The 25,672-nt window shown below is 40.4% G+C and overlaps 1 protein-coding gene across 4 annotated transcripts in view; it reads left to right on the top strand.

Moving 5' to 3' along the window:
- The window catches only part of Hasp (Hig-anchoring scaffold protein), a 773,651-nt gene that overhangs the window by 526,633 nt on the left and 221,346 nt on the right, over positions 1–25,672 (top strand). For all 4 annotated transcript variants that reach the window (XM_076205010.1, XM_076205012.1, XM_076205011.1 and 1 more), the window contains exons 4-5: positions 5,121–5,215; positions 12,417–12,501. In XM_076205010.1, the coding sequence (XP_076061125.1) occupies positions 5,121–5,215; positions 12,417–12,501 (180 nt within the window). The remainder of the gene's footprint in view (positions 1–5,120; positions 5,216–12,416; positions 12,502–25,672) is intronic.

Raw genomic sequence — 25,672 nt, 5'->3', positions numbered from 1 at the left:
CAAAGACGGAAAACGAGAACAAAACAAAAAGAAGATTCGAAAGGCAATTGACGCAGGTGATGGAAGCAAGGAGGGGTAAACACAATGGATAAAGCAAAGTTAATTTTCTCTTCAAAAGAATCCCGGTGGGGGCTCACATTAGGTCATTTTAGTTCCTTCAAGAGATGGTTTTACTTCGCTGAAAAGTCGAAGACCCACAAGGGTTCTGGATCGATATTGACCCCTTTCTAAGCTGGAGACTGGTTCCTGGGCTCCATGGAATTGCTTGTTCTTGGGCTGAACACTATCCATAAACTGCGTCACTATTCTGAAAATGGCAAGGGGCTGGGGAGCCAGTAAATTGCGGCAAGGGAAGAGGAACGCAGTATAAGGCCTAGGAGATTCGAGGAGAACCAAATTTCGTTTATTTTCATTTGGCGGATTCTTTTTTTTAACATGTTATCGATTAACTATTGTATAATTCTCATTAGTCTGCGTTATATCTTATTCCATCTTTCTTTTAGTTAATACATGTAATTCATCGTTATTTTCATTTGGTGAAATTTTTCTTTGCTAGTGTTACTGAATAACTACTGTATAATTCTCGTTAGATTGCGTTATATTTTATTTTAATTTCGTTTTTAATTAATACACGTAATTCATCGTTATTGATAATCACATTCAATGTGAAAGTTTCTAAGAGAGGCATTTATTTTTATTTGGAGAAAATTTTCTTTGCTAGTGTTTTGCATAACTACTGTATATTTAGCATTAGTCTGCGTTGTATTCTATTATATTTTTTGCTTTTAGTTAATACATGTAATTCATCGTTACTGATAATCACATTCAATGTTAAAATTTAACAGAGGCGTGAATTGCCTACTGTAGGTCAAAAATCAAAATACAAATCCCACCGAGACTTGTGCCATCCCTTGGAAATCACGGAATCTTCATATGACCGCATGAATTATCATGCCTTGTATTTCATACCGAGTTCCCGTCGCTTTCTAAATATAAATACGAAGGGGGCTGAAAATTTAAGTTTGAGAACAGAGGGGAGTGGGTGCATTGCCAATACTCTGATGGCCAATTCAATATTTGTTCTTGATAAATCTCCAGCAAATTCAAATGACCAAAATATAGGTCACAATCGATCACTAAGCTGGGGATGAAAGAGGTCACCACGGCGAGCCGGTATTTTGTGAGACGAAGGGGAGGGGAGGAGAGGTAAAGAGAGGGGAGGTCGACAGAGAGGAATGGCGGGGGAGAGATGCATGGGCGCACAAAGTAAAGGACGGGAGGAGGAACGGAGTGCGAACGACCAAATTGATGGATGGAAGGGAGAGAGACAGATAATGACCGACAAGTGTGTGGGGGGGAATATCATGAGCGAAGTTAATGAACCTTTTAAAGATGAGAGGCCATTAGAAGTCGAATGAAATCGAACGGCGTTAGACAGAACAAAAGTATCTAGTTTTTAAAGTGAATTTTAATGAGTCAGGTGCAGGCCATGTGATTCAGAAGGAGATGGAGAAAAAGGAGATGGAGGAGAAGAAGGAGGAGAAGACGAAGAAGAAGACAAAGAGGAAGACGAACAAGAAGGCGAAGAAGACAAAGAAGAAAAAGAAAAAGAAGTTGAAGAAGAAGAAGAAGAAGAAGAAGAAGAAGAAGAAGAAAGAAGAAGAAGAAGAAGAAGAAGAAGAAGAAGAAGAAGAAGAAGAAGAAGAAGAAGAAGAAGAAGAAGAAGAAGAAGAAGAAGAAGAAGAAGAAGAAGAAGAAGAAGAAGAAGAAGAAGAAGAAGAAGAAGAAGAAGAAGAAGAAGAAGAAGAAGAAGAAGAAGAAGAAGACGAAGAAGAAAAAGAAGAAAACGAAGACGATGAAGAAGACGAAGAAGAAGAAGAAGAAGACTAAGAAGAAGAAGTCGAAGAAGAAGACTAAGAAGAAGAAGACAACGAAGAAGAAGAAAAAGAAGAAATATAAGATTGAGAAGAAGAAGACTAAGACAAAAAAGAAGAAGGGAAAAGAAGCTTCCTTCACTAATGTGTCTCGACGACTACCACTTATCCTAGGTTTCCCCAGCATGCAGGTAACAAATGACAGCTTAATCCGTGACTAATTAGTTCTTAGTGGACACTCACTCAGAGTAGTCAGTCCTTGGTTTTCAAATGGAAGTGGCACTTAATGACTTAATGAGTAAGAGAATGAAAGATAACCTTTACTGTATGAAACACTCTTTTCAGAATTCTTGTACAGATACTAGTCAACAGAAAACGTGACTATAAATGGACAAGTAAATCGTTTAAAAACAATCTAACCGAGTAACCAAATAGCTAAATAACTAGTTAATTAAGTACCTAACGACTGGGATCTGGTGACATCTTCTTACCAGATAAGAGATAGTGCTCCACAAATGAACACATGAAAATAGCTGAATAGAATCACCAATGACGGTGTAGTCAATCAAATAATTTCGACAGTCGTCCCCGGATTCGAACCGAGGCCTCGCGAAAACGCGAAGCCGCGCTCTACCGACTAAGCTACCGATAGCTTAGTCGGTAGACCGTCGGCTTCGCGCTCTTGCTAGCCTCGGTTCGAATCCGGGGACGACTGTCGGAATTATTTGACATGAAAATAGGCTTATACACATAAAAGACATAATACAGTTACAGATGCAACGAACTTTGATAACTAACGTAAGACTGGTCACAACGGTTATGCCACGAAATACGACGGTATGACGTCACGCTCTCCTGCTGTTGGAGTTGTCCTTACTCTAATGAGGACAATTATCTATACTTCCAAAAAACGAAAATGACAAACTTAGATCTGAATTAGCTTTCAAGGTGTTACATGATTTCTTCTAATTGACAAATGGTTCTTTGTTTATTCCGTGGTACAGTTTAACTGCTCATAGTGACGTCATCGTTGGGCGCTCAGATGATGCCGTTGAGAAATGACGTATAGACAGCGATCACTTTCATCTGTTAAGCACTATTTTTTATTTTCTATTTTTATTTTTTTATTTTATTTTATTTTTTTTTTTTATTAAGTTACACCAGGTCATAACCTGTTGGTTTATATTCGCCTCTAGTCGTTATGCCGTCCTCCTCTTTTGAGATGTAATTTTTTCTCGTAATCTACACATATACTTTGACATTTATATCTATGTTTCCTAGAACTGCTTTAATTCTATTTTGATCATTCTTCTATATGTAAGCTACACATATACTTTATGACTTTTATATCTATGTTTTCTATAACTGTTTTTATTATTTTCATTTTGTTCATTCTTCTCCCAGGCCGATTACTACTTCCCATCTCAAAATTGATATGGGTAAATTACGCATTATCAACGGTTTCCACACTATAGACTCTACCATTCGTGTACGTTCCAAAACAAAGCTCCATATTTTTTCTTATTCCTCCGAATTTTTTATTTTTTATTTCTATAATAAACGTTGCCCCAAGTACTCCGCGAACACCTCCATATATCCACGAGGTATCTCCTGGCCACTCGTTACAACTGTCACAGTTATGGGGCGGAGACAGATGTTCGATTATCAAAGCGAACAATAGCAAACTGTGCGTGTGCGTGTGTGTGTGTGTGTGTGTGTGTGTATGTGTGTGTGTATGCATGTGTATGCGTGTGTGTGTGTGTGTGCGTGCGTGTGTGTGTGTGTGTGTGTGTGTGTGTGTGTGTGTGTGTGTGTGTGTGTGTGTGTGTGTGTGCGTGTGTGTGTGCATGTGTGTGTTTGTGTGTGCGTGTGCCTGCGTGGCGTATGTGTGTGTGTGGGTGTGATTCACCATGGTCTTTGGTTCATGTGCTGGACTCGTGATCGACAGCTATTTCCCTTCAGGAAGAGAGCTCAGAGCTCACATATGACCGATCTGTGGGTAATACTGTGATACCGAAATTATTTCAGCCCTGGGCGAATTAGAACCCGGACCGCAGTAGTGGCAGCCCGGAACTCTACCATTGCGCCACGAGTCGTGTGTATGTATGTGGTGTGTGTTTGTGTGTGTGTGTGTGTGTGTGTGTGTGTGTGTGTGTGTGTGTGTGTGTGTGTGTGTGTGTGTGTGTGTGTGTGTGTGTGCGCGCGAGCGCGCGCATGCATGTGTGTGTGCATGCGTGTGCGCGTGCGTATGTTTTTCCAAACGTGCGAAAAAAAAATCCGCTAAATGGTCTAGCAACTGAGACGTCAAGAGAATCTTCACGATTTTTCCACATTCCGCATATGACTTCATCTCTTATTCTATCCTGCTGCTTCCCACTTTATTCACTTCGCACGGGACCCATAAGTCTTCCTCGCACTCAGAAAGAACATACCAACGTCAGAAGAACGACGATACTAAAGCCTCACCTGATCAAGTGCTTTGATAAGACGATAGCTGGTGTAGTACCAATTCCGGACGTCCACAGAGTTGTTGTCTTCTATTTATAATTATTTAATTATCGAGACCCTTCAATGGGACTTATGCGTGTGTACCCACCACGCCAAGACCTCACGGTCTTTGGGGGCACAAACGTATAATAGACAAGTGTTAAACAGGACAAACCCCATTAACCTTCCTAATATGTAGCCCAACAGGGATACACTTTCAGCAACAGCAAATGTGTGTTCTTGTTTTTCAGATGAGTTGCTCAAGTGTAAGCTATCTCGAGTGTTCTTTCTTGATCAAGAACATAAGAACATAAGAAGGAAGGATACTGCAAGAGACCATAAGGCCTACACTAGGAAACCCAATACTGCAAGTCCTGTCCTGTTGCTTTAATATGATGATTTTGTGTCACTTTTGTTAAATCCTTTGATCCACTTGAACACCTCTATTAGACCACCCTATCAGGGTTCCATATATAATTTATTTTTGTCTTGGATAATACTTGCATATTTTGATTAACCTAGAGAAACCTCTGGCGGGTAAGGATGTTAAAGTCAAAGAAAAGAAAAATGCTAATTCTCGTTGAAATAAAAGGAACACCCCTGTGGACCTTTCTTTCTAATGGAAAGTTAGAGAGAGAAAAAAAAAGGATTCTTTGTCCCAATCATATATACCTGATTGCTCTAAATCAAGAGTAGAAAGACCTTATTTTCCAGGATGCATCTCTGTTAAAACTAATAGGATGTTTTCCTCTTTCACAGACAAAGAATGCGACGACCTGGAAAATCCACTCTTCGGCATCGTTGAAATCTCGGGAAATATTGTTAAGTCTAAAGCCACGTACAAGTGTCAAGAGGTAAGTTCTTCATATACTTTTCTATTTTTATTAGCACGCTAATTGCTGGCGCCTTTATTTTTTACTATTTTTCCAATGATCATCCATTTTCTTACTGATACAGAGGTGAACAAATTAGGAATAACTATACAGATGAGAACAAAGTAGGAAAAATCATACAGATGTGAACAAATTAGGAATAAACAGATGTGAATAAAACAGGAGCAATCATATAGATATTAGGAATAGCCATACAGATATGAACTAATTAGGAATAACCATACAGATGTGGACAAATTAGGAATAACCAAACAGATGCGAACAAATTAGGAATAGCCATACAGATGCGAACAAAGTAGGAATAAATATACAGATGTTAACAAATTAGGAATAATAATTGATGTGAACAAAGTAAGAATAAATATACAGATGCGAACAAAGTAGGAATAAATATACAGATATGAACAAATTAGGAATGATCATAGATGTGATCAAAGTAGGAATAACCATACAGATGCGAACAAAACAGGAATGAATATACAAATGTGAACAAATTAGGAATAAACATACAGATGCGAACAAAATAGGAATATATATACGTATGTGAACAAATTAGGAATAACCATTGATGTGAACAAAGTAGGAATAATCATACATATATGAACAAAGTAGGAATAATTGTTTTTGGAAAAGTTAATTTACTTCATAACGTAAAAATTCAACGTCCTTGGACGTAAGATAAGATTTCAGTTTCATCTTCTTAATCAAATTAGCTGTAATTCAACTCTCCAATGCTGAGCTACAAGATGTAACAAATCATTCTAGTTTACGTCATCCATTGTTAACTTGATGATAATGTTTGACCTACTTTGTTACCTACGCACCTTTTGTAAAAGCAGAAATCGACTGTGCAAGCAACATTAGCCTCAGAGTCCAAAAAAATATATAATTGAATTGGAGTTAATATATTTCTGAAATATACTCCATACGCACCCACTTCTCATACATTATTGAACGACTTTCTCTGGAAACGAATGATTTATAAGAATGCCATTCAGACACCCCATTTTCTATAACCCAGTACTAGATATTATTAGAAATCTAATATAAACCATTGATTATTGATTATCATTATTAATAAGATTTAATCACATGACCAAGTTTTTTTCCTCAAATACAAAAGAACATAAACAACTTTCATTCCTATTCAACTGCAATTGTTTTTTATCTTTTACTTGTGTGAATCGATTATTAATAAAATCAAAATTAGTTTTCATTTTTTCCTCTCTTCCTTTTCTTGGGTGGATAGGAGAGAATATCATTAATGAAATGCTGCTGTGAATAAATTATTAATAAAATCAAAAATAGTTTTCATTTTTTTTCTCTCCCTTTTCATGGGTGGATAAGAGAGAATGCCGTAAAATGAAATGGTGTTGTGAATAGGTTATTAATAAAATCAAAATTAGTTTTCATTTTCATTCTTTCTCTTTTCATGGGTGGATAGGAGAGAATACCATTAATGAAATGCTGTTGTGAATAGATTATTGATAAAATCAAAATTATTTTTCATTCTTTCTCTTTTCATGGGTAGATAGGAGAGAATGCGATTAATAAAATGATGTTGTGAATAGATTATTGATAAAATCAAAATTATTTTTCATTTTCATTCTTTCTCTTTTCATAGTTGGATAGAAGAGAATACGATTAATGAAATGGTGTTGTGAATAGGTTATTAATAAAATCAAAATTAGTTTTCATTTTCATTCTTTCTCTTTTCATGGGTGGATAGGAGAGAATACCATTAATGAAATGCTGCTGTTCTCATGCAAATTGATATTCAAATGTCACTGTATTGGAGAGCAGGGAGGGACGTGCGTGTGGTTGGGTAGGATGGCCTACATGCCAAATTTTCTTTCGAATTAAGCAATCATAAATTCAGATTTAATATGCGCCCGTTTTGAAGAACATATCGGTACCACGAGAATATAAAAATGGTGATAGAATTTGACGTCCTGATTTGCTTAGCCTTCCTGTGGAAAACTGTCGGGATTTACATGAAATATCTCGATTTAAAAGTGTTCCTACACATGAACATTTGTGTGGTTTCTGACTTTGCTACAAGTTTCCGTTAAGCAAGGTTTACACGCTACGATAAATTGTAGCGATTCATTGTAATGAAAAGGTTGTTACAATTTGTCATTACGTGAATATAGATACACAAAAAGCACACACACGCACAAACACACGTGCACACGTAAACACACACACACACACACACACACACGTGTGCACACATGCACACACAAACACATACACACGTGCACACACACACAAATACGTACACACGCACACACACACACATACACACGCAAACGCACAGTTCTTTGCCCAATAGAGTTAGAGGACCGGCTAGCAGTGCAGCGGAGCAGGAAATTTTCAGCTCATGGTGAGGTTCGAACTCTGATCACCTGAAACACTGTTGGAATTAATTAACAACACACCATGTGTGTGTGTGCGCGCGTGAGAGAGATCACGGGTACTTGTGTGTGTTTCTCTCTTTATGCATTTGTGTGTGTGTGTGTGTGTGTGTGTGTGTGTGTGTGTGTGTGTGTGTGTGTGTGTGTGTGTGTGTGTGTGTGTATGTGTGTGTGTGTGTGTGTGTGTGTATGTGTGTGTGTGTGTGTGTGTGTGTGTGTGTGTGTGTCTGTGTGTGTGTGTGTGTGTGTGTGTGTGTGTGTGTGTGTGTGTGTGTGTGTGTGTGTGTGTCTGTGTGTGTGTGTGTGTGTCTGTGTGTGTGTCTGTGTCTGTGTGTGTGTGTGTGTGCGCGTGTGTGTGTGTGCGCGCGCGTGTGTGTGTGTGTGTGTGTGTGTGTGTGTGTGTGTGTGTGTGTGTGTGTGTGTGTGTGTGTGTGTGTGTGTGTGTGTGTGTGTGTGTGTGTGTGTGTGTGTGTGTGTGTGTGTGTGTGTGTGCCCGTGAGAGATCACGGGTGCTTGTGTGTATCTCTCTTTATGCATTCGTGTGTGTGTGTGTGTGTGTGTGTGTGTGTGTGTGTGTGTGTGTGTGTGTGTGTGTGTGTGTGTGTGTGTGTGTATGAGAGAGAGAGAGAGAGAGAGAGAGAGAGAGAGAGAGAGAGAGAGAGAGAGAGAGAGAGAGAGAGAGAGAGAGAGAGAGAGATATCACGGGTACTTGTGTGTGTTTCACTCTTTATGCATTTGTGTGTGTGTGTGTGTGTGTGTGTGTGTGTGTGTGTGTGTGTGTGTGTGTGTGTGTGTGTGTGTGTGTGTGTGTGTGAGAGAGAGAGAGAGAGAGAGAGAGAGAGAGAGAGAGAGAGAGAGATCACGGGTACTTAGGTGTGTTTCACTCTTTATGCATTTGTGTGTGTGTGTGTGTGTGTGTGTGTGTGTGTGTGTGTGTGTGTGTGTGTGTGTGTGTGTGTGTGTGTGTGTGTGTGTGTGTGTGTGTGTGTGTGTGTGTGTGTGTGTGTGTGTGTGTGTGTGTGTGTGTGTGTGTGTGTGTGTGTGTGTGTCCGTTTCCTAATATGATATGCATCCTCATGGTTCCCTACACAGAAGCAGTGCGGCATGTAGAAGCTGAGAATCAAACGAACCCTTTAGAAATCTCTTGTGGCCTTCCAGAGGGAAGGAGAAAGAGTGATAAAAATGTGGATACGCAGAAACACCACCAGAGTCATCATTTTCTGTTAATGGAGTGTAGAAAATGGTAGACGGGGTGCTTCTTCTGGTATACCTGCACGCATTCACTACGTGCACATCCGGATCGATGAGTTTATTACTAACAAATATGATACAGAACAATTACAATTCATATTCGCAGTATCATTTCCACTAGAAGCTGAAAAAGCTGCTTAAATAAGAAAATCAGTAGTATTAATCCTCAGGTACGTAATAGTTTGTACATGACTGTGTATTTAATAATTTTTATGTCCATAAAGCGTTCCAAACCACAGAGGGTTTGCTGGCTTCCATGCCTTTCCATTTGAACAAATATACAAGCATACTAAATCCTACCCCAACGTTATTTTTTTCTGGAAGGCTCAAAGACCCTACATCGTAAACTACAAATATTAAACCAAATTGTATTAGAAGTGTTACTGCGAGTTTTGCATAGAACCGTGCCATCACAGGGACTTCCTGATCCCCTGCAGAGATTATTTTTTACAAAACTGTTCAAGAGTCGCCATCCAAAAACAACATTTGAAAATAAACATCACCTTTAGATTCCCATAAACAATTACAGAGCATACATATTACATGGTAACCATCCCCCAAGGGATAAAATAAGTCTATATATCCATCTAATTCTTTGTGAATAAATACGGCTCTCCTATCTGCAATCGACATTTTACTTTATTTTCAGCTAAGCCCCCTGAGTGTTATCTATTGATTTTACAAAGGATTACAAAGGATTACAAAGGCGGAGCATGCCGACAGGAGACCTTTTGGTCCATATCTAGGTCGGATGCGAAAAAAATCATAATAATAAATTAATAAATAAAAACTATAATAATGTAAATAACAAATAAAATATATAAACAAATGCATAGGTATAGTTAAATAATAAACAAACAGGTAAATAGTTAATAATAATAAATTGACATATAACTAATAATAAATGAGAATCAAACAGACAAATGATAACAAAACAAAAACAAATAATATAAGATAAATTATAATCATGAAAGCATCTTATTCCTGTTCGCCTTACGGGCGTTTTTATTTTTTCAGAGTCAGAAGGCCTGAAATTCAGGAGATGTGGCGGGGGGGGGGGGTTGCGGTCCACGAGTTATCTGGGTGTCAGTGAGAAAACGTGGAACACACTTTGGGATGCAATGTTGAATTCTTTATTAGGGACTAACCAACAGTCATTCACACGTTTCACTTCAATATTTACATTTAGGGCGTGACTGTCACAGACTCGTGTGGTGTCGAGTCCCCATCCGTATCATCTATGATTGGTAAAGAGCTCACTTTAGGACACAAAATTTTATGTGTCGGCATGTTTACATGGAATTCTGGGAACATTTATATCTTTGTATGCTAAATTCTTTCATCATAAATCCTTTCCCTGAATTCATTAAAATCGTTTGGTATTGTTCAGAGTAGAACTTGAAAACTAGGTTTCCTCTTAGCTGTGAGCATGTGCGCGCACACATATATTTTACAACTAGCGCACATAAAGAAAAAATATACGCACACAAGATTTTCAAATGATATTAAAATCCATTCAATAAAGAAGTTTCACCCAAACATCAACTTATAAAGTCTCTAAAAATATGGTAGCTTACCGTCAAACCAACAACTGTTTCTCTCTCTCTCTCTCTCTCTCTCTCTCTCTCTCTCTCTCTCTCTCTCTCTCTCTCTCTTCTAACTCTGGCACTTCCATTGCAAACGAAATTATTTTGCCGCCACAAGCAAATTTCTGCGCGCACTCACAGGCAAAAATTAGAGGCAACACTGCTTGTAAGCTGTGTCATCATGGCGTAGGAGTAAATCGAAATACCCCTGACCTTTCCGCTATGGGGTCTTATCCTCGGCTTGATATAATCGCTTGGTTTTAATCAACTCTGAAAACTTCATTATCTCTGTGAACGGGTTAACGCTTTGGGTTGCTGTGAATGGTCTGTCTGTTTTGGCTTAGATGTTGGGATGATATTTGCTTTCATTAATTATTTTGATACGGTTGTTAGTTATGTAGTACACAAGTAAAGTGGTGGCGAGGAGATTACACCATAAGAAGCTTAGCCGCGAGTGAAGCCCCTCTGTTCTATACGCTTTCACATGTAGCAGTAACTGCTAGAAATCGAAAATATGTGCGGGATTCGAACGCACGTCACCAAAGCACATAATACATAGGGATGTTCCCTTTCCCTCTCAGCTTTATTCAACACGTATCCTTTCTCAACGACTCGAACTTTGTCCTTTCATCAGTGCCTACCTTGGCCAAAGTCACTTTCACATCTATTATGTCTCGGTTTACGTACAAAACTCGAACGCCTCACTATGATTGGTCTATTTAACCTCTTTTGAACCAGAATACATTGTTTTATTTTATCCTTGCTGCCGAACGGCTGCTTCAGTCATTTTCCTGCCATCACCTCAATGGAGAAGGGATAATTCGAGAGCCAATCTTAATTAATCCTTTTCGTGCAAAATGGATATTTTCTTCTTATTCTGGTCGCCACCAAAACATTTCATTTATCCTCGTGCACTCCCGTGTTCACGAAGGAATTAACAAGAAATACAAAGCTAAACAATTTCATCACACCATGCTAACTTCTTATATTTTGCCTATGGCGAGTTATTATGATTATCATTATGAAATGACCTTCAAACCACACATTAATGACCTCAGTGATAGTAAAAATAAACTAAAGATACTTAGAACAGGACAACAGAATCTTATCACTGTGGGGGAAAAAATCATAAAAAACTAACTTAAATATGCATCCACCATTCACATCAATTCACACAATAATTAAGAAAAGAAAGGACATCCTACAATTAACACAAAGTAGAGCATTAAGAATAACAACTGGCTGCATTAAAACAGCTATACTGAGAGACCAAATTCCTTTCCATAAGACACACATTTCTACCCAAGAACGCTCGGAGTCTCACACCATTAGGTCACCACTCTGCAATAAGTCTATATACTATATATGTATAATAGAAGTTTCCTTCCCCTTTATAAAGGAGGTAGCTAGCTTAGGCATACTCCCACCCACATTCATCCCACTCCTGTTCGTTGTCCATTTGTTCTCCCTTTTATTTTGGCTCTTTGTGAATGGAGGATCATCCCTGTCTCTCACTCGCTGCCCAGGTTAGAAGCAATGCAGCAAGACGCAGCACTTTACAGCAGGGTCACCCAATTCATTTACATGGCGATCCTCCTTCTTCGTCCCTTCATGCAAAAATAAAGACGAGGAGAAATTTATATTCAATTCACAAGCACCCTTCACTCACACCTATCCCTTGCCTTCTCCCTACCGTGCTCAACAGGTATTCATCTTTTGTTCAAGGCTCCTTTCATCCCATTCACCCATCTCATTCTTGGTCTTCCCATCAAAGTCACTCCATCCACCTCCACCTTCAACAATTTTTACTTCTATTCCCTCACCCTTTTTTAGTCTTTACTGATCACTGCCGTTTTTTTTAACAGGTAAACGATCTACCAAATGACATAAACTTTTCTGTTTACACAGGGCTATCACTTGATCGGAAGGAGGGAGCGCGTTTGTCAAGCAGACGGTACTTGGTCTGGAAAGGCGCCAGAATGCAAAGAGAATCGTGAGTATCATATCTTTTCTAGTTGTCCTACGAAGATCAGTTCTGCATGTAATGCCCAGTGATGGCCAAGTTTCATAACATTCTTAATTAGCAGGTCACCTTGGTTGTGAGGTGTTCTGCGTTCATCACTAGACTTTTATGACAAGACTGCCACAGGTTGATTGTGGTATTTAGCATTATGGCGTATGCACCCGATATCGTGGTTTGTTATTCATAATTTTTCAGGACGAGAGTTTTTAGTCTAAATGATTCACTACATAAAGTGTGACCTTTGTGGATGTTAGAGCTCTAGTTAATACATAGTTTGCTCTCTATTCGAAGAGAACAGGCGATGTTTGAATATATTAATACATGCCATATTTTGAAAACATTTGCGTTGGAAAGATGCGCAGCCTACATACACACCTACGATTGTGGCGAACGTGTGAAGACTATGAAGTGAAGTGGTGTGGTTTTAATGACATTATGTTGGGCTTGACTTGCCTACCTTGATTTATGTTTATTAAAATTGGAATACGTATATATATATATATATATATTATATCATATCATATATATATATATATATATATGTGTATATATATATATATACATATATATATATATATATACATATATATACATATATATATATATATATACATATAAATATATATATATATATATATATATATATGTATATATATAATCAAGTTGACAGAACTTAATAAGAAAGTCTTTCATCTCAAGTATATAGTTGATTAAGCCTTTTATACTCGACTAGTTCATTTTCTATTAAGTAGCATTTTTTTTTCTTTGCTGGAATGCAGACATACGTCAATGTGTTCCAAGTAACAACAAAAGCTTGGTGGTAGACAAAAACAGACTTATTTACGCAAAAATTAGGTGTTTACTGTTGTATGGTTAACGTACACAAGCACTTAATGCACATGGGAATATAAAAAGGGATATGTTTATGTATATATCGAAACAAACCCAAAAACTCTCCACCTCCGTTCTATACCTTACTTCCTTATTCAACACAATCCTTGTGAAACCCGCAATATTTCGTAAATGCTCCCGAAAACCTTTACACACGTTTTATTTTCTGCCTTGCTTATAGTCATGTTTCTGCTTCATACAGTGGCATGGGTACAATCATTCCTTTTTACAATTTTTTTCACTCGCTCTCAAGTACTCATTTTTCATATCATTTTTCGTCCCACCCTGAGAGGAGTGTTGCGTTTTATCAGCAACGTATAATTAACTTGTTTTACAAATACAAAGATGAGACGAATGTCCTGGCGGAAATCAGAGTATAAGGGAAAGTTAAAACTGGTGCAGAAAGAGTTCATTATAGACAGGTAACAACCTAATGACCCTTTTACTAGTAAGGAGATACCAGGGAAATAAGTAAAAAGTAAAGTTCCAATCGGCGCGGAAATAATTTGTCTGTTTTCTGAATGGATTGCATTGTACAAACCACGATAACCACGTGGCATGGAACGTGCGTTATGTCGCCCACAAGGGTAGACCTGACGCGATTTTGACAGTGCGACCCTGCTTGACCCGACCTAACCTAATCCAGTGCAATTAAGTAATTAAGCACCAAGGGTAACATTAGTCATCCAAACCCTCCGTTCACTTTCCATTACTATTAAAAAAAAAAATAATGATAATGACTATCTTTTCTCTACATCTTTTGTATATTCTGTCTTCCATCTCTTTACCATTACTGTCTCTTATGTACCATCTGTTACTTTTTTATTAATTCATATACACTACCGCCTGTCTAACTATCCGCCTTTTAGAATTCCTAACTTCGTTTCATGTCTCTTGGTCACTGCTGTGGCCCATCGACCCAAATGCATTGTCTTGATTTGATGACCACCGCAGTTAAGCAATTCTCGATGGCAAAATTCTCTCCAATCTTGCTTTGACAGAACACGGGCAGTCGTCAGGCCCAGTCTGATGCTTTGACACAAGCTAAGTCATGCCTCGGAGGCCGTGTCCCCCATCAACACCTCGTTTACTTTAGCCCTTGCTATGTTGGGACATCATACGGTATCCTCGCACTCAAATCGTTCTGTTTATTTAAACAAGCGTTTCTCCGAGGTCTCTTGTAATCTATACTTATGACCTTCGTGCACGAGTGAGTGCATATGCATACACACGAACATGTGCTGCTTCGAGCGAACCAAGATTAATATAAACGAGGTTACCAGACAGTGCGGGAGCGAGGTTCCCATGACGTCATTGTGACCTCGCTTCGCATTTCTCAACGAGAGCTTCTCTTTCCATTGTTTGACCTAATCTGTAACGAGTTCGACAGATGGTAATTGGAAATATTACGAAAACGGCAAAGTTATATTGGGGTTCGTAGTTAATTTTAATCCAATAAATAAATTATGATATAGAAAAATGACTGGCATGAAACCGATCGCTGGCCTATTTGTATAGATCTTATATGGACCACACGAACACAAACACACACACACACGCACGCATACGCACACACAGACAGACATACACACACACACACACAAACACACACACACACATACGCACACAAACCCATACACACACAAACGCGCGCGCGCAAACACACACACGCACATACACACTGATACACACACACACACTGATACACACACATACACACACAAACGCATATGCGTAGACGCACACACATAGAAACACAAAAACAAACACAAACACACACAAGCACATATTAATTGTCAGCTTCGATTTTTCATGAAAAAAAACTACCGGCAAAACACGGTCGGGTCCAACATGAGAGATTGAAAAATGTATTTGAAACACGGCCTACTGATGGTCGTAATTATTCATTATCAGTCAGATCCATATGTTCCCCAATGAAAAAACGAGTCAATCAGCAATGACACAATCTGTCATGTTGTACCTTCAATACAACGGGATATCTTGCTTATTATGTTTTGGACAAACAAACATTATTTCATTCAGTTTTGAATGGTTCCTGGACAAGTCAGGTTTTAGTCAATCCATAGAGGGACGTTTAACCTTTAGCTAAATGTATATGAATATATACGTACATATGTTTATGTATACATATATATGTTTATGTGTATCTATATATAAACTCCATCACTACTGCCGTACATTTTACATAAGAACACAAGAATGAAGGAGACTGCGAGAGACCATAAGGCCTACACTAGACAGTTCCATGTCTATGACCACCTGTTATCCCCATCCATAAAGTTGTCTGCCTATTTCTTAAAACAACTGTTAGTTTCAGCGCCCACCACACACACACACACACACACACACACACACACACACACACACACACACACACGGCTCGGTGGCGGATTGGTAAAGCACTGGCCTCACAAGCCAGAGAACCGGGGTTCGATTCCCCGGCCGGGCGGAGATAAGTTGGGTTTGTCTCCTTTCACGTGTAACCCCTGTTCACCTAGCAGTGAGTAGGTACGGGACGTTAGTCAAGGAGTTGTGACCTTGCTGTCCCGGTGTGTGGTGTGTGAGTGGTCTCAGACCTACCCAGAGATCGGCAAATAATGAGCTCTGAGCTCACTGCCGTAGGGTGGTGTCTGGCTGTCTCGACAGAGACTACAGCAGATCCGAGGTGAATACACACACACACACACACACACACACACACACACTGAACACTTGGAACAACTGGACGAAACAAGTGTGCAACTGTGTGTGCAAAAACCATTCACGAATTTAAGAGAAAATTAGACACTGCGAGATACAAAGGCGGGACACCAAGTGCGTAGCTCCCCTTCCCGTAAAATACAACTAGGTAAATACACACACACACACACAGACGCAATCGCGCGCGCTCACTATCACCACTTCTATCACCACCATTATTAGCCCCAAGCAACACCAGCACTGACACCGGCTCCTTTCACGATTGCTTGGCCCATGGTGCACATATAAGTCAGTGGATTCTTTCGCAGTTGTCGCAAAACTCGTGTAATTACGCGGTTTTGCAAAAGAAGGATGGCCCTTCCAGTTCGAACTCTGGAAACTTGTAGCACCTGATTTCCATACCTCTATATCACTTCTAACTCCGGTTTGTTCATTTTCTCTTTCCTCTAAGATCAATATCATAAAGTTCAGTGGATCTACGAAATTTTGCCCTCCTTAAAGGTCTGTTCCGAATCCTTCTGTGTCAGTTTTCAGCATCCATTTCGAAACTCAGAGCCATGATGCTTTATCCGATTTCCCGTTTTTTCCCGTATCCCCGTTTTCTTTGTTTTGTGCATATTAGATACATTACATTAATACACAAGATTAAGCTTAAAGACTGCTACAAATTCAATGTTCTAAAGGGTCAAACGTTCACCAAATTGCATTGCCCTATGAGCAACCCGGCCACATATTGTGATGGAATAAAGGTTTCTAGCGCTTGTTTCAACTAAGGCATTACTCAGAAACGAAGAGTGGCAATGGTGATAAAGGTTGATAAACGTGAATTATGAAGGCAAAAATCTAAGTAGAAGTTATACTGGAAGGTCACGGTAAAGGTGGTAGCAAATGTCAAAGCAGGAGCCAGGGCCCAGGCCTTTGTACAGACCAGAGTAAAGATCAGGGAATGGCTGACAAAGGACAATTAAAAAGATGATATTAAAGGGAGAGTTCGGGCTAGAGAAAGAACGGTAAAGATTATGACAAAGGAAGGACTTGGATTAGAGTTAAAGTCAAGATAAAGGACACAAAATATTTGTCACTTACTAAGGCAGGTCGTTGGATGTTTAGAAACACGAGCACGCACACACGCGTGCGCACACACACACACACACACACACACACACACACACACACACACACACACACACACACACACGCACAAACGCACGCACAAACACACACAAGCAGGCACAAAGACACGCACACACAAACACATACACATACACATGCACGCACGCACAAACACACACATACACGCACAAAGACACGCACACACAAACACATACACATACACATGCACGCGCTCACACACACGCGGACGCACACACAAACGCAAACATACATACACGCACAAACAGACGCACGCACAAACACATACACACGCACAAACACACACGCACACACACACACACACACACACAAGCACACACACACACACACACACACACACATACGCACACACGCGCATATACACGCGCGTGCAAACGAAACGCACGTGCACGAAAACACACATACACACAAAAACGCACACATACACGCACAAACATAAACGCACGTGCACGCATACACACACAGCTCCTCGTTCTCCAGACATAGAGCGCCGCCAGCTCGAGATGTGATGTGATGCAGTTCTGTCCGAGGCCGGGATTTCGACCTCAGATGAAGACGTCGAGCGTTGTACTACTACACCAGTAATGCGGTGTGTGTGTGTGTGTGTGTGTGTGTGTGTGTGTGTGTGTGTGTGTGTGTGTGTGTGTGTGTGTGTGTGTGTGTGTGTGTGTGTGTGTGTGTGTGTGTGTGTAGGCGCTCTCATCTATAGTTTTTCTTGTGGATTTGTCGGAATAAAATACACTCTAGTTCCACCTGGTAAATGACGAAGCTGACACCACCAGTACACGGTAGGCTCATTATAAATTATAAAAAAAGTTACTTGAAATCCGCATCACCCGATTAGCATTGAGCCGTTTTCTGGCCAAGGTGTCGAGCGTAACTGAATAGAATGGCCTGGATCTTAAAGAAATAAAAGGGTGACATTCAGTCGATCAAGAAGGGTTTAATAACAATCAAGAGAAAGCCACCCAACAAATGTCTCTTAAGGGCCATTTGCACGGTCAAACAGCTTGTCATTCCATGTTTGTCAAACAATTGTTTGAGGTGATGTTTGACCGTGTGAATGAGGTATTTGGCTGTCAAACACGTTTTACAAATGTGTTTGACACCAATTCATTCACACGGTCAAATATAACCTCAAACAATTGATTGTCAAACCGGGTTTGACAAACCGTTTGACCGTGCAAATGGCCCATACCTTCCTTCTATCCAGAGGGATCCCAGAGAGAGAGAGAGAGAGAGAGAGAGAGAGAGAGAGAGAGAGAGAGAGAGAGAGAGAGAGAGAGAGAGAGAGAGAGAGAGATTTCAATATCGACACAGAATACTGTAAGTGTTGATTATTTTTCATCTTCATCTCTCCATCTCAAGTTTACAGTTTGTTGTAGGCTCGACAAGTAATGTGTTCCAGTTAGTAGGTAGGACACCCTTGAGCAATCAAAGCGCGGCTCCGTAGCACAGCGCTCACTTCTTCCTTTTCATCCTCCTCCATCCTCCCACGATATCAAAGGAATTCTTCACTCCCTCTCTTTCCTTCAATTTTTCCATTGCTATTTTTTTTCTCTTGTCCCACCTTCCCTAGTCTCTCATGTTTACTGATTTGTGCCTTGAATTCAGGGACAAGGATGATGATTGCACCCACGCGAGTGCACATTCAACAAAGCCCACTTAAGTCACGGGATTATTAATTACACTTGGTGAAACGTGCGCGCGCACATGGACGTGCCCGAATGGCGAGTCGGCAATAATATACAAACACATGCCCCAGACACATGTGCACCAACTCCAACAACTCTATCATGAATTTCCCTCGTTGGAAACGTGCCGTTGTAAAGAAAAATAAAATAAAATTTGCATTTTACATACTGTTACGGCCCCCATATATATGCATACAGGGCTGCAGGTGGCTTTGTATGCTCACCCGTCCGTCATAGCAGAACGCTTGGAATGAGTACGCAGGAAAGAAGCGTGGATCCCGTGACGTAAACTTTGCCGTTCCCTGCACTCAATATAATCATCCAACGATGCCCAGAATGAAGTACGTAAAGACATGCTGCTCATCACGATGTGAATCACGAAAATCAACTATAAGATTACTTAGCTGGCTTGCGTTAATGAACTTGGTCTGCTTAATGACATCCTCTCAATTTATTCGGCCCCCGGCGACGTCTATGCACAGTTAAATATTTCGTGTAGTTACTACTCCTTCTCTTCTGATCCTCTCCTGCTCCCTTCCTATGTGATGGTGCGGTACGTTGTAGCATCGTACAATTGCGTTGTATATTTTCCAGCTGTATTGTTAATTAGTATAGGTTTGTTGGACAGTAATTTCATTATAAACTGTATTGACTATTTATTATAAAGAGTGTAACTTTGTATACGAGTCTGTTGGGAGAACCAAGTATTCAACCCAAACGAGCTCCTGTGAGTTTGCCCGCCAATTCTGGGCTTGGCGTGGCTTGCTAGTCGTGCATCAACCTTCAACGTGTAAACACGCTCTTATTCTATTCCAATGTTTATGGTGGCTCGGTACACATTTCAAATTATCTCCGATACATTTATTGCCACCTGCAACACCTTCCCCTCCCAGTGTCCATGATGCTGGACCAGTGGCCGAGCCAGAATATATAATATATATATATATATATATTTTTTTTTTTGGGGGGTAACCTGAAATTTGTAAACGTAGATGACACTTTGGTGGTGGTGGTGGTGGTGGTGGTGGTGTTGGTGGTGGTGGTTGGTGGTGGTGGTGGTGGTGGTGGTGGTGGTGGTGGTGGTGGTTGGGGTAGTGGTTAAGGTGGTGGTGGTTTGTTGTTGTTGTTGTTGTTCCCTAGACTGTCTGTCCGAGCAGTCCCGTCTCCCCAAGGAATGCTACTGCCGAAACTGGGTTTTCCCACAAATCCTTTATAGAGTGTATGTTGTGTTGTTTGCGTGCATGATTGTGTATAATGCAGTCTTCCATTATGTGTTGTATGGTATGGGGTGAAGTGTTACATCCTGGGCAGCTGTTCACAATGCGGTCATCCAGCCTCTTCTGGTAGCTTAGAAGTGCTGGGTGGTGGCCACACCGCAGTCTGGCCAAGTGGACTCTGTCCTTTCGTGGGAGAGAGGATTCAGAAGGGTGGATATCAGGGGGTCTGGCATGCAGCAGTGTGTTGTCTTTCAGTGTGTTAATGGAGCGGTGTGTGATATGATTATGAATATGTTTCCGGAGGCTGGTATTTGGTGGTTGTGGAGGAAGAGAAGAGAGTATTTGTGCGTAATAAAGGTCTTTGGGTGTTGTTTTAATGTTTCTTGGTGTGTGTGGGTGTTCTGCTATGTAGTGTAGCGGGTGTGATGTGTTTGTGGTGGCTGCGGCAAGTGTTTGTGTGCCTCTCATGTCGAGGTGGTCCTTGACTTTGAGGACTTTTGTTTCATGGTGTAAATGGTCTGTTGGTGTTGTATTTGTGCAGCCTGTAATTGTTTTTAGGGCTTTGTTTTGTATGATTTGAAGGGTGTTGTGGTGTGTCTCACTGAGATTAGGAGCCCATACAGGACTCGCATAATTCAACACTGAGCGTATGCATTGTTTGTATATTGTTATATTAGTTTCTTTGTTTTGTCCAAATGTCGTTCCAGTGATTGACTTAAGTGCGTTAAGTCTAGGTGTGCATTTGTTTTTTATGTTTGTGATGTGTTGTTTGAAAGACATGGATGTATCGTATGTTACACCAAGAATTTTCGGTGTGTTTGTGTGTGGTATTAGAGTGTTGTTGATGTAGAGATGAGGTATGTATTTGTGTTCTATTGTCCAGTTGGTGAGAAGTGTTGCTGTAGATTTTGTTGGAGCTATTTTGAGTCTATTTGTGATGAACCATGTGTTGAGTGTATCAAGGTATGGCTGGATTATTTCTGCAGCTTTGTCTTGTTACGATGTGTGCATGTGATTGTTATGTCGTCTGCGTAGGAAGAGATTTGTATTTCTGAGGTGTCTGAGCCCTGTGGTACTCCATTTTAATGTTTCTGATGTGCGATGATTGGCCATTATATGACACGTAAGCATTCCTACCTGCCAGATAATTGGCCAGCCATCTTTTGGTGTTATTGTGCATGTCTGTGTTATATATTTTATTTGTTAGGTTGTGGCGGGGGATAGCATCAAAAGCTTTACTAATGTCTAATGTTATGAGAAGTGTTCTGTGGTGGGGCCTATCTGAATTGATGCCATCTAAAATTCTTTGTGTGAGGTTTATCAGAAGAGTGTTTGTGGAGTGTAGTGGCCTAAAACCGTGTTGTGAGTCAGCAAGGGGAATATGTGGTGTGACAAGTTTAAGTATTAGGCGTTCAATGACTTTAGAGGGGGTGCAGAGAAGTGTGATTGGGCGGTGCGATGTTGGGATTGTTGGGTCTTTGTTCGGTTTTGGAATGGTGATTATTTGACCATGCTTCCAGATGTCAGGTATAGTGTTGTGTGAATAGCTGTAGTTTGCAATGTTTGTGAGTGCGTGTATACCTTGTGGTCCAATGTGTTTTAGGTGGATGTTGCTTATGTTATCAGGGCCACAGGCAGACGAGTGCTTGAGATTATGTATTATGAGTTTTGTCTGACTGTCTATGAAGGGTGTATAGTCTGAGTCTGTGGGGAAGTCTTTCTTACGTCGAATGGTGCGTCGGTCGTCAGGGTGAGAAGTGAGATGGCTTGTCTGTTCAAAATGCTTGTTGTCTGTTTGAGGGTAGATTATCTGTTGTTGTGATTATTGCTGCGTGAGAGCTGCAGCGTCTACGTCGTGGGACCACCCCCCAACCCCAAGAATTGGGGGCCAAACAGCAGCAACCACCCCTGGCCATCAGCTCTACGCAGGTGGTGGTGGTGTTGGTGGTGGTGGTGGTGGTGGTGGTGGTGGTGGTGGTGGTGGTGGTGGTGGTGGTGGGGAGCTAACCTAAATTTTGTATATATAGATGACGCTTTTAAAGAGATGTACTCTGTAGCACGAATAAGACGGTTTTGAATACAAATTGAAGTATATATTCTCACTTTAGCTTTTTTCCAGAATATTGGATAAAAGTAATATTCAATCTTACATTTTAAGGAAGTGTTGAATATATTTCTGCCACTAATACTGCAGTCTGCCATCTACCGGTGTGCACGTGGCAGGTTTCTCGACCTCTACACTGAGGTACTGAAAGAACCCCCTTTTTAGGGGGGGGGGCTTCAGCCCCAACAGCCATCCACACAGCGCTAGACAGACCATATCATCTGATGGGAGTCCTATCTAGACCACCCAAACCTCACTATCGCATGTGGGATCTCCTCTTATATTCTTTTAACCTTTCGAATGACGGAAAACCGCAATGCAGTGCAATCTCAGAAGCACAAACCATTCTACGTTAATGAAAAAGAACTTATGCCAGGTATGAGTGTAGTGTTGGAAAAGGAACTTATATTTGTTTATTTCTACTTTAGATAATAATATATCTCGAATTTTCTTTCTATCAATACCTCCATATTAGTCAAAGCGAGTTCTTTTGGTTTCCTTTTTTCTGATTATTACATACATACGCCAATAGCTTCTCCCCTCTTACAAGGGAGGTAGCCAGTCAAAGGTATAAATCCACACCCACTCATTTCATCCCCACATACTCCACTCCCATTCACCACCCCTCCCTCCCTCTTTTCTTGGCTCCTGGATGACGGGTCATCCCTGCACCTCGCCCAATGCAGAAGCAATGCAGCATGACACAGCACATCCAAAGCAAGGCTGCTTTGGTTCTGATTATTACTTTCCTTTAACTCTCTGAATATTAATTCTACATATTTTGATCTATCACTCCAATGAAACTGGCCTTTCCTTTTCGTTTTTCTCGTTATTTTTCCTAGGCACACACACATACATATACACATTCAAGTATATATAGTTACATATATATATATATATATATATATATATATATATATATACATAAACATATTTTTCATGTCCTCACATAGAAATTTACATGTATACATATATACACATATTCGCTTATGCACGTGCATAAATGCATACATGTACACATACTGTATACACAAATATACAATAACAATCATGCGCATATATAAATACATATTTATATACGTATATGTGAGAGACAATATTGAATCTACTTGGAATTTTCTGAGGAATGCGAGGTTCTTCCTTATCTTACTTTACGCATTAGCTTCTTCAGTACCTGAAACACTCTTGTATTCTGTCCCAGCTCATTCATTAGATAACATTTAAATTGATTCCCTCAATAGACCATTCTGTGACGTTGCTCCTTTCTGTATATTTCCATATAAGGTATCCGAGGCGTTTGGGGAAAAGAACTTCGTCTTTTTCTATCCTCCGCCTCCCGGAGCTCTTTGGAATGCCCACTGCAGTACAACGCCCGGATACTCTGGACTCCAGTCTTCGTCGGAAGACACGTTGGCAATAAACTCGGCTCTGGAGCCCAGCAACGGAATGTTCGTGAAAGAGGAGTAATGTGACTCTGAAGTAGGGTGTGTGAGGGGCCATACTCGATATGTTAACGCAGTGGTTCTTAACTTTTTTTCAGTGCCCGTATCCCTTAATTATTTCAAAAAAAGTTTTCGTACCCCCCTCTAATATAAATACAGTGCAAACAGATAGAAAGGATCAGTGATACAAACCTTGCTTAGAAATAATTAGATATATTCAATTACTGAACAAAGGTACTTTATTTAAAGTTAGAAATGCTAATTATTAGGGTACAATGAATGCACATTATGCTTTCTCATGGTATATATACAGTACCATTGCACTGGCTATCATGTCTTGTACTCCCAGGATTAAGGTTTCGTACCACTTTTGGGGTACAAGCACCAAGGGTTGAGAACCACTGTGTTAACCTCTTGAACCGAAAGCCCTTGCTTTGTTTTGATGGGACAATTTGGTCTTGGTAGCTACAAAATGGTGTTTTTGTACAGTATTTTCCTGAGTGCTATGGGACATTTTACGTTTTATTTTCTAAAATGACAGAACATTTTCTCTCTCACTCACACACACACACACACACACACACACACACACACACACACACACACACACACACACACACACACAATTCTATGAGTTCAAACTCCCACAAACCATTTTCTCAAATATATTCTCTGTCCCTCCCCTTTCATCCATTCACCTTTTTCTCCCTCTCTCATCTTCGACTTCTTTTCTTCCTCTTTTTTTTTTCTTTTTTTTCTTATCGTCGATGTATCTGCAGCCTCCGGGGCCAGTAAGAAACACTGCAAGAATGTGGTTGGAACGTTAATTAACGGTTCTGCGTCACTTGAAAACAATACATGAATGGCCAAAAGAAACTGGTGACCTTCCTTTAACACCACACAACACAACATGAACTTTTATACCATGCTGTTTAGGTCACACTAACCTTTTCACCCCAAACAATTACTTACACCTTTAATCTAGCTCCCGCCTGGCAATTTTATATGACCAGAAACTACTCATTATGAAGTCGAAGGCTCCAACAAGGGTGACGCAAACAAGGTCATCATATTAAAACAACAGAACAGGACTCGCAGTAATGAATTTAAATTGGACAAATTTAGATTTAAGAAGCAAATGGGTAAGAATTGGCTTCCTAATAGGGTGGTCAACGAATGGAATAGATTGAGTAACCCCGTAGTGAGCGCTGAAACTATCGGTTGTTTTAAACGGTTAGAGACATGTAGTGAGCACTGAAACTACCGGTATCGGTTGTTTTAAATGGTTAGAGAACTTTATGGATAGGGATGACAGGTGGTAATGGACATGGAACTGCCTATTGTAGGCCTTATGGTCTCTTGCAGTCTCCTTCATTCTTATGTTCTTATGTAGTCAGTGTTAAAAAGAGATGGGAGCAGTACCCAAGTACTGAAGTTTATATGCCAGGGACTGCAGGGATTTCATTGTGAAACCGGAGAAGTCTATCTATTCTCTGTATCGAGGAAGAGCGGACTCAGTTACGGAAATGCCGAAGCAATGGTTTGGGAAATTAAGCGACGACGGAAGAGAAGAAGTCTCGAGAGGGGAAGAGGAAGGGAGGAATGTTTGTGGAGTAAGCAGGAAGAGACAAACGACCCTCCAAGAGTAGGATTGGACGGCTCCAACGCAACTGCACCAATACGAAACTTCCAAGGTCTCGGGCGCGCATGTCGCTCTGAGACAAGTATGGTAATCCTGAAGCTATTGGATTAATTTGGTCCTCACGGCTCCGAATCGGCCTCATTAGCAGGGGGGCTTCCACCTACAGCCCGCCAGCCAAGAGACGTGATTGGTCATTAACGGTGCGTTACCGATCACTCAACGTGAGAGGCAGCAGTCATTAGGCCTCCATGGCTCCGTTTTCTTTCCCCCAAAACGCG

The sequence above is a fragment of the Oratosquilla oratoria genome, chromosome 21 (assembly GCF_046742065.1).
Source record: "Oratosquilla oratoria isolate Oo_2021 chromosome 21, ASM4674206v1, whole genome shotgun sequence".
Lineage (NCBI taxonomy): Eukaryota > Metazoa > Arthropoda > Malacostraca > Stomatopoda > Squillidae > Oratosquilla > Oratosquilla oratoria.
This window is presented reverse-complemented; position numbering and strand designations above follow the sequence as displayed.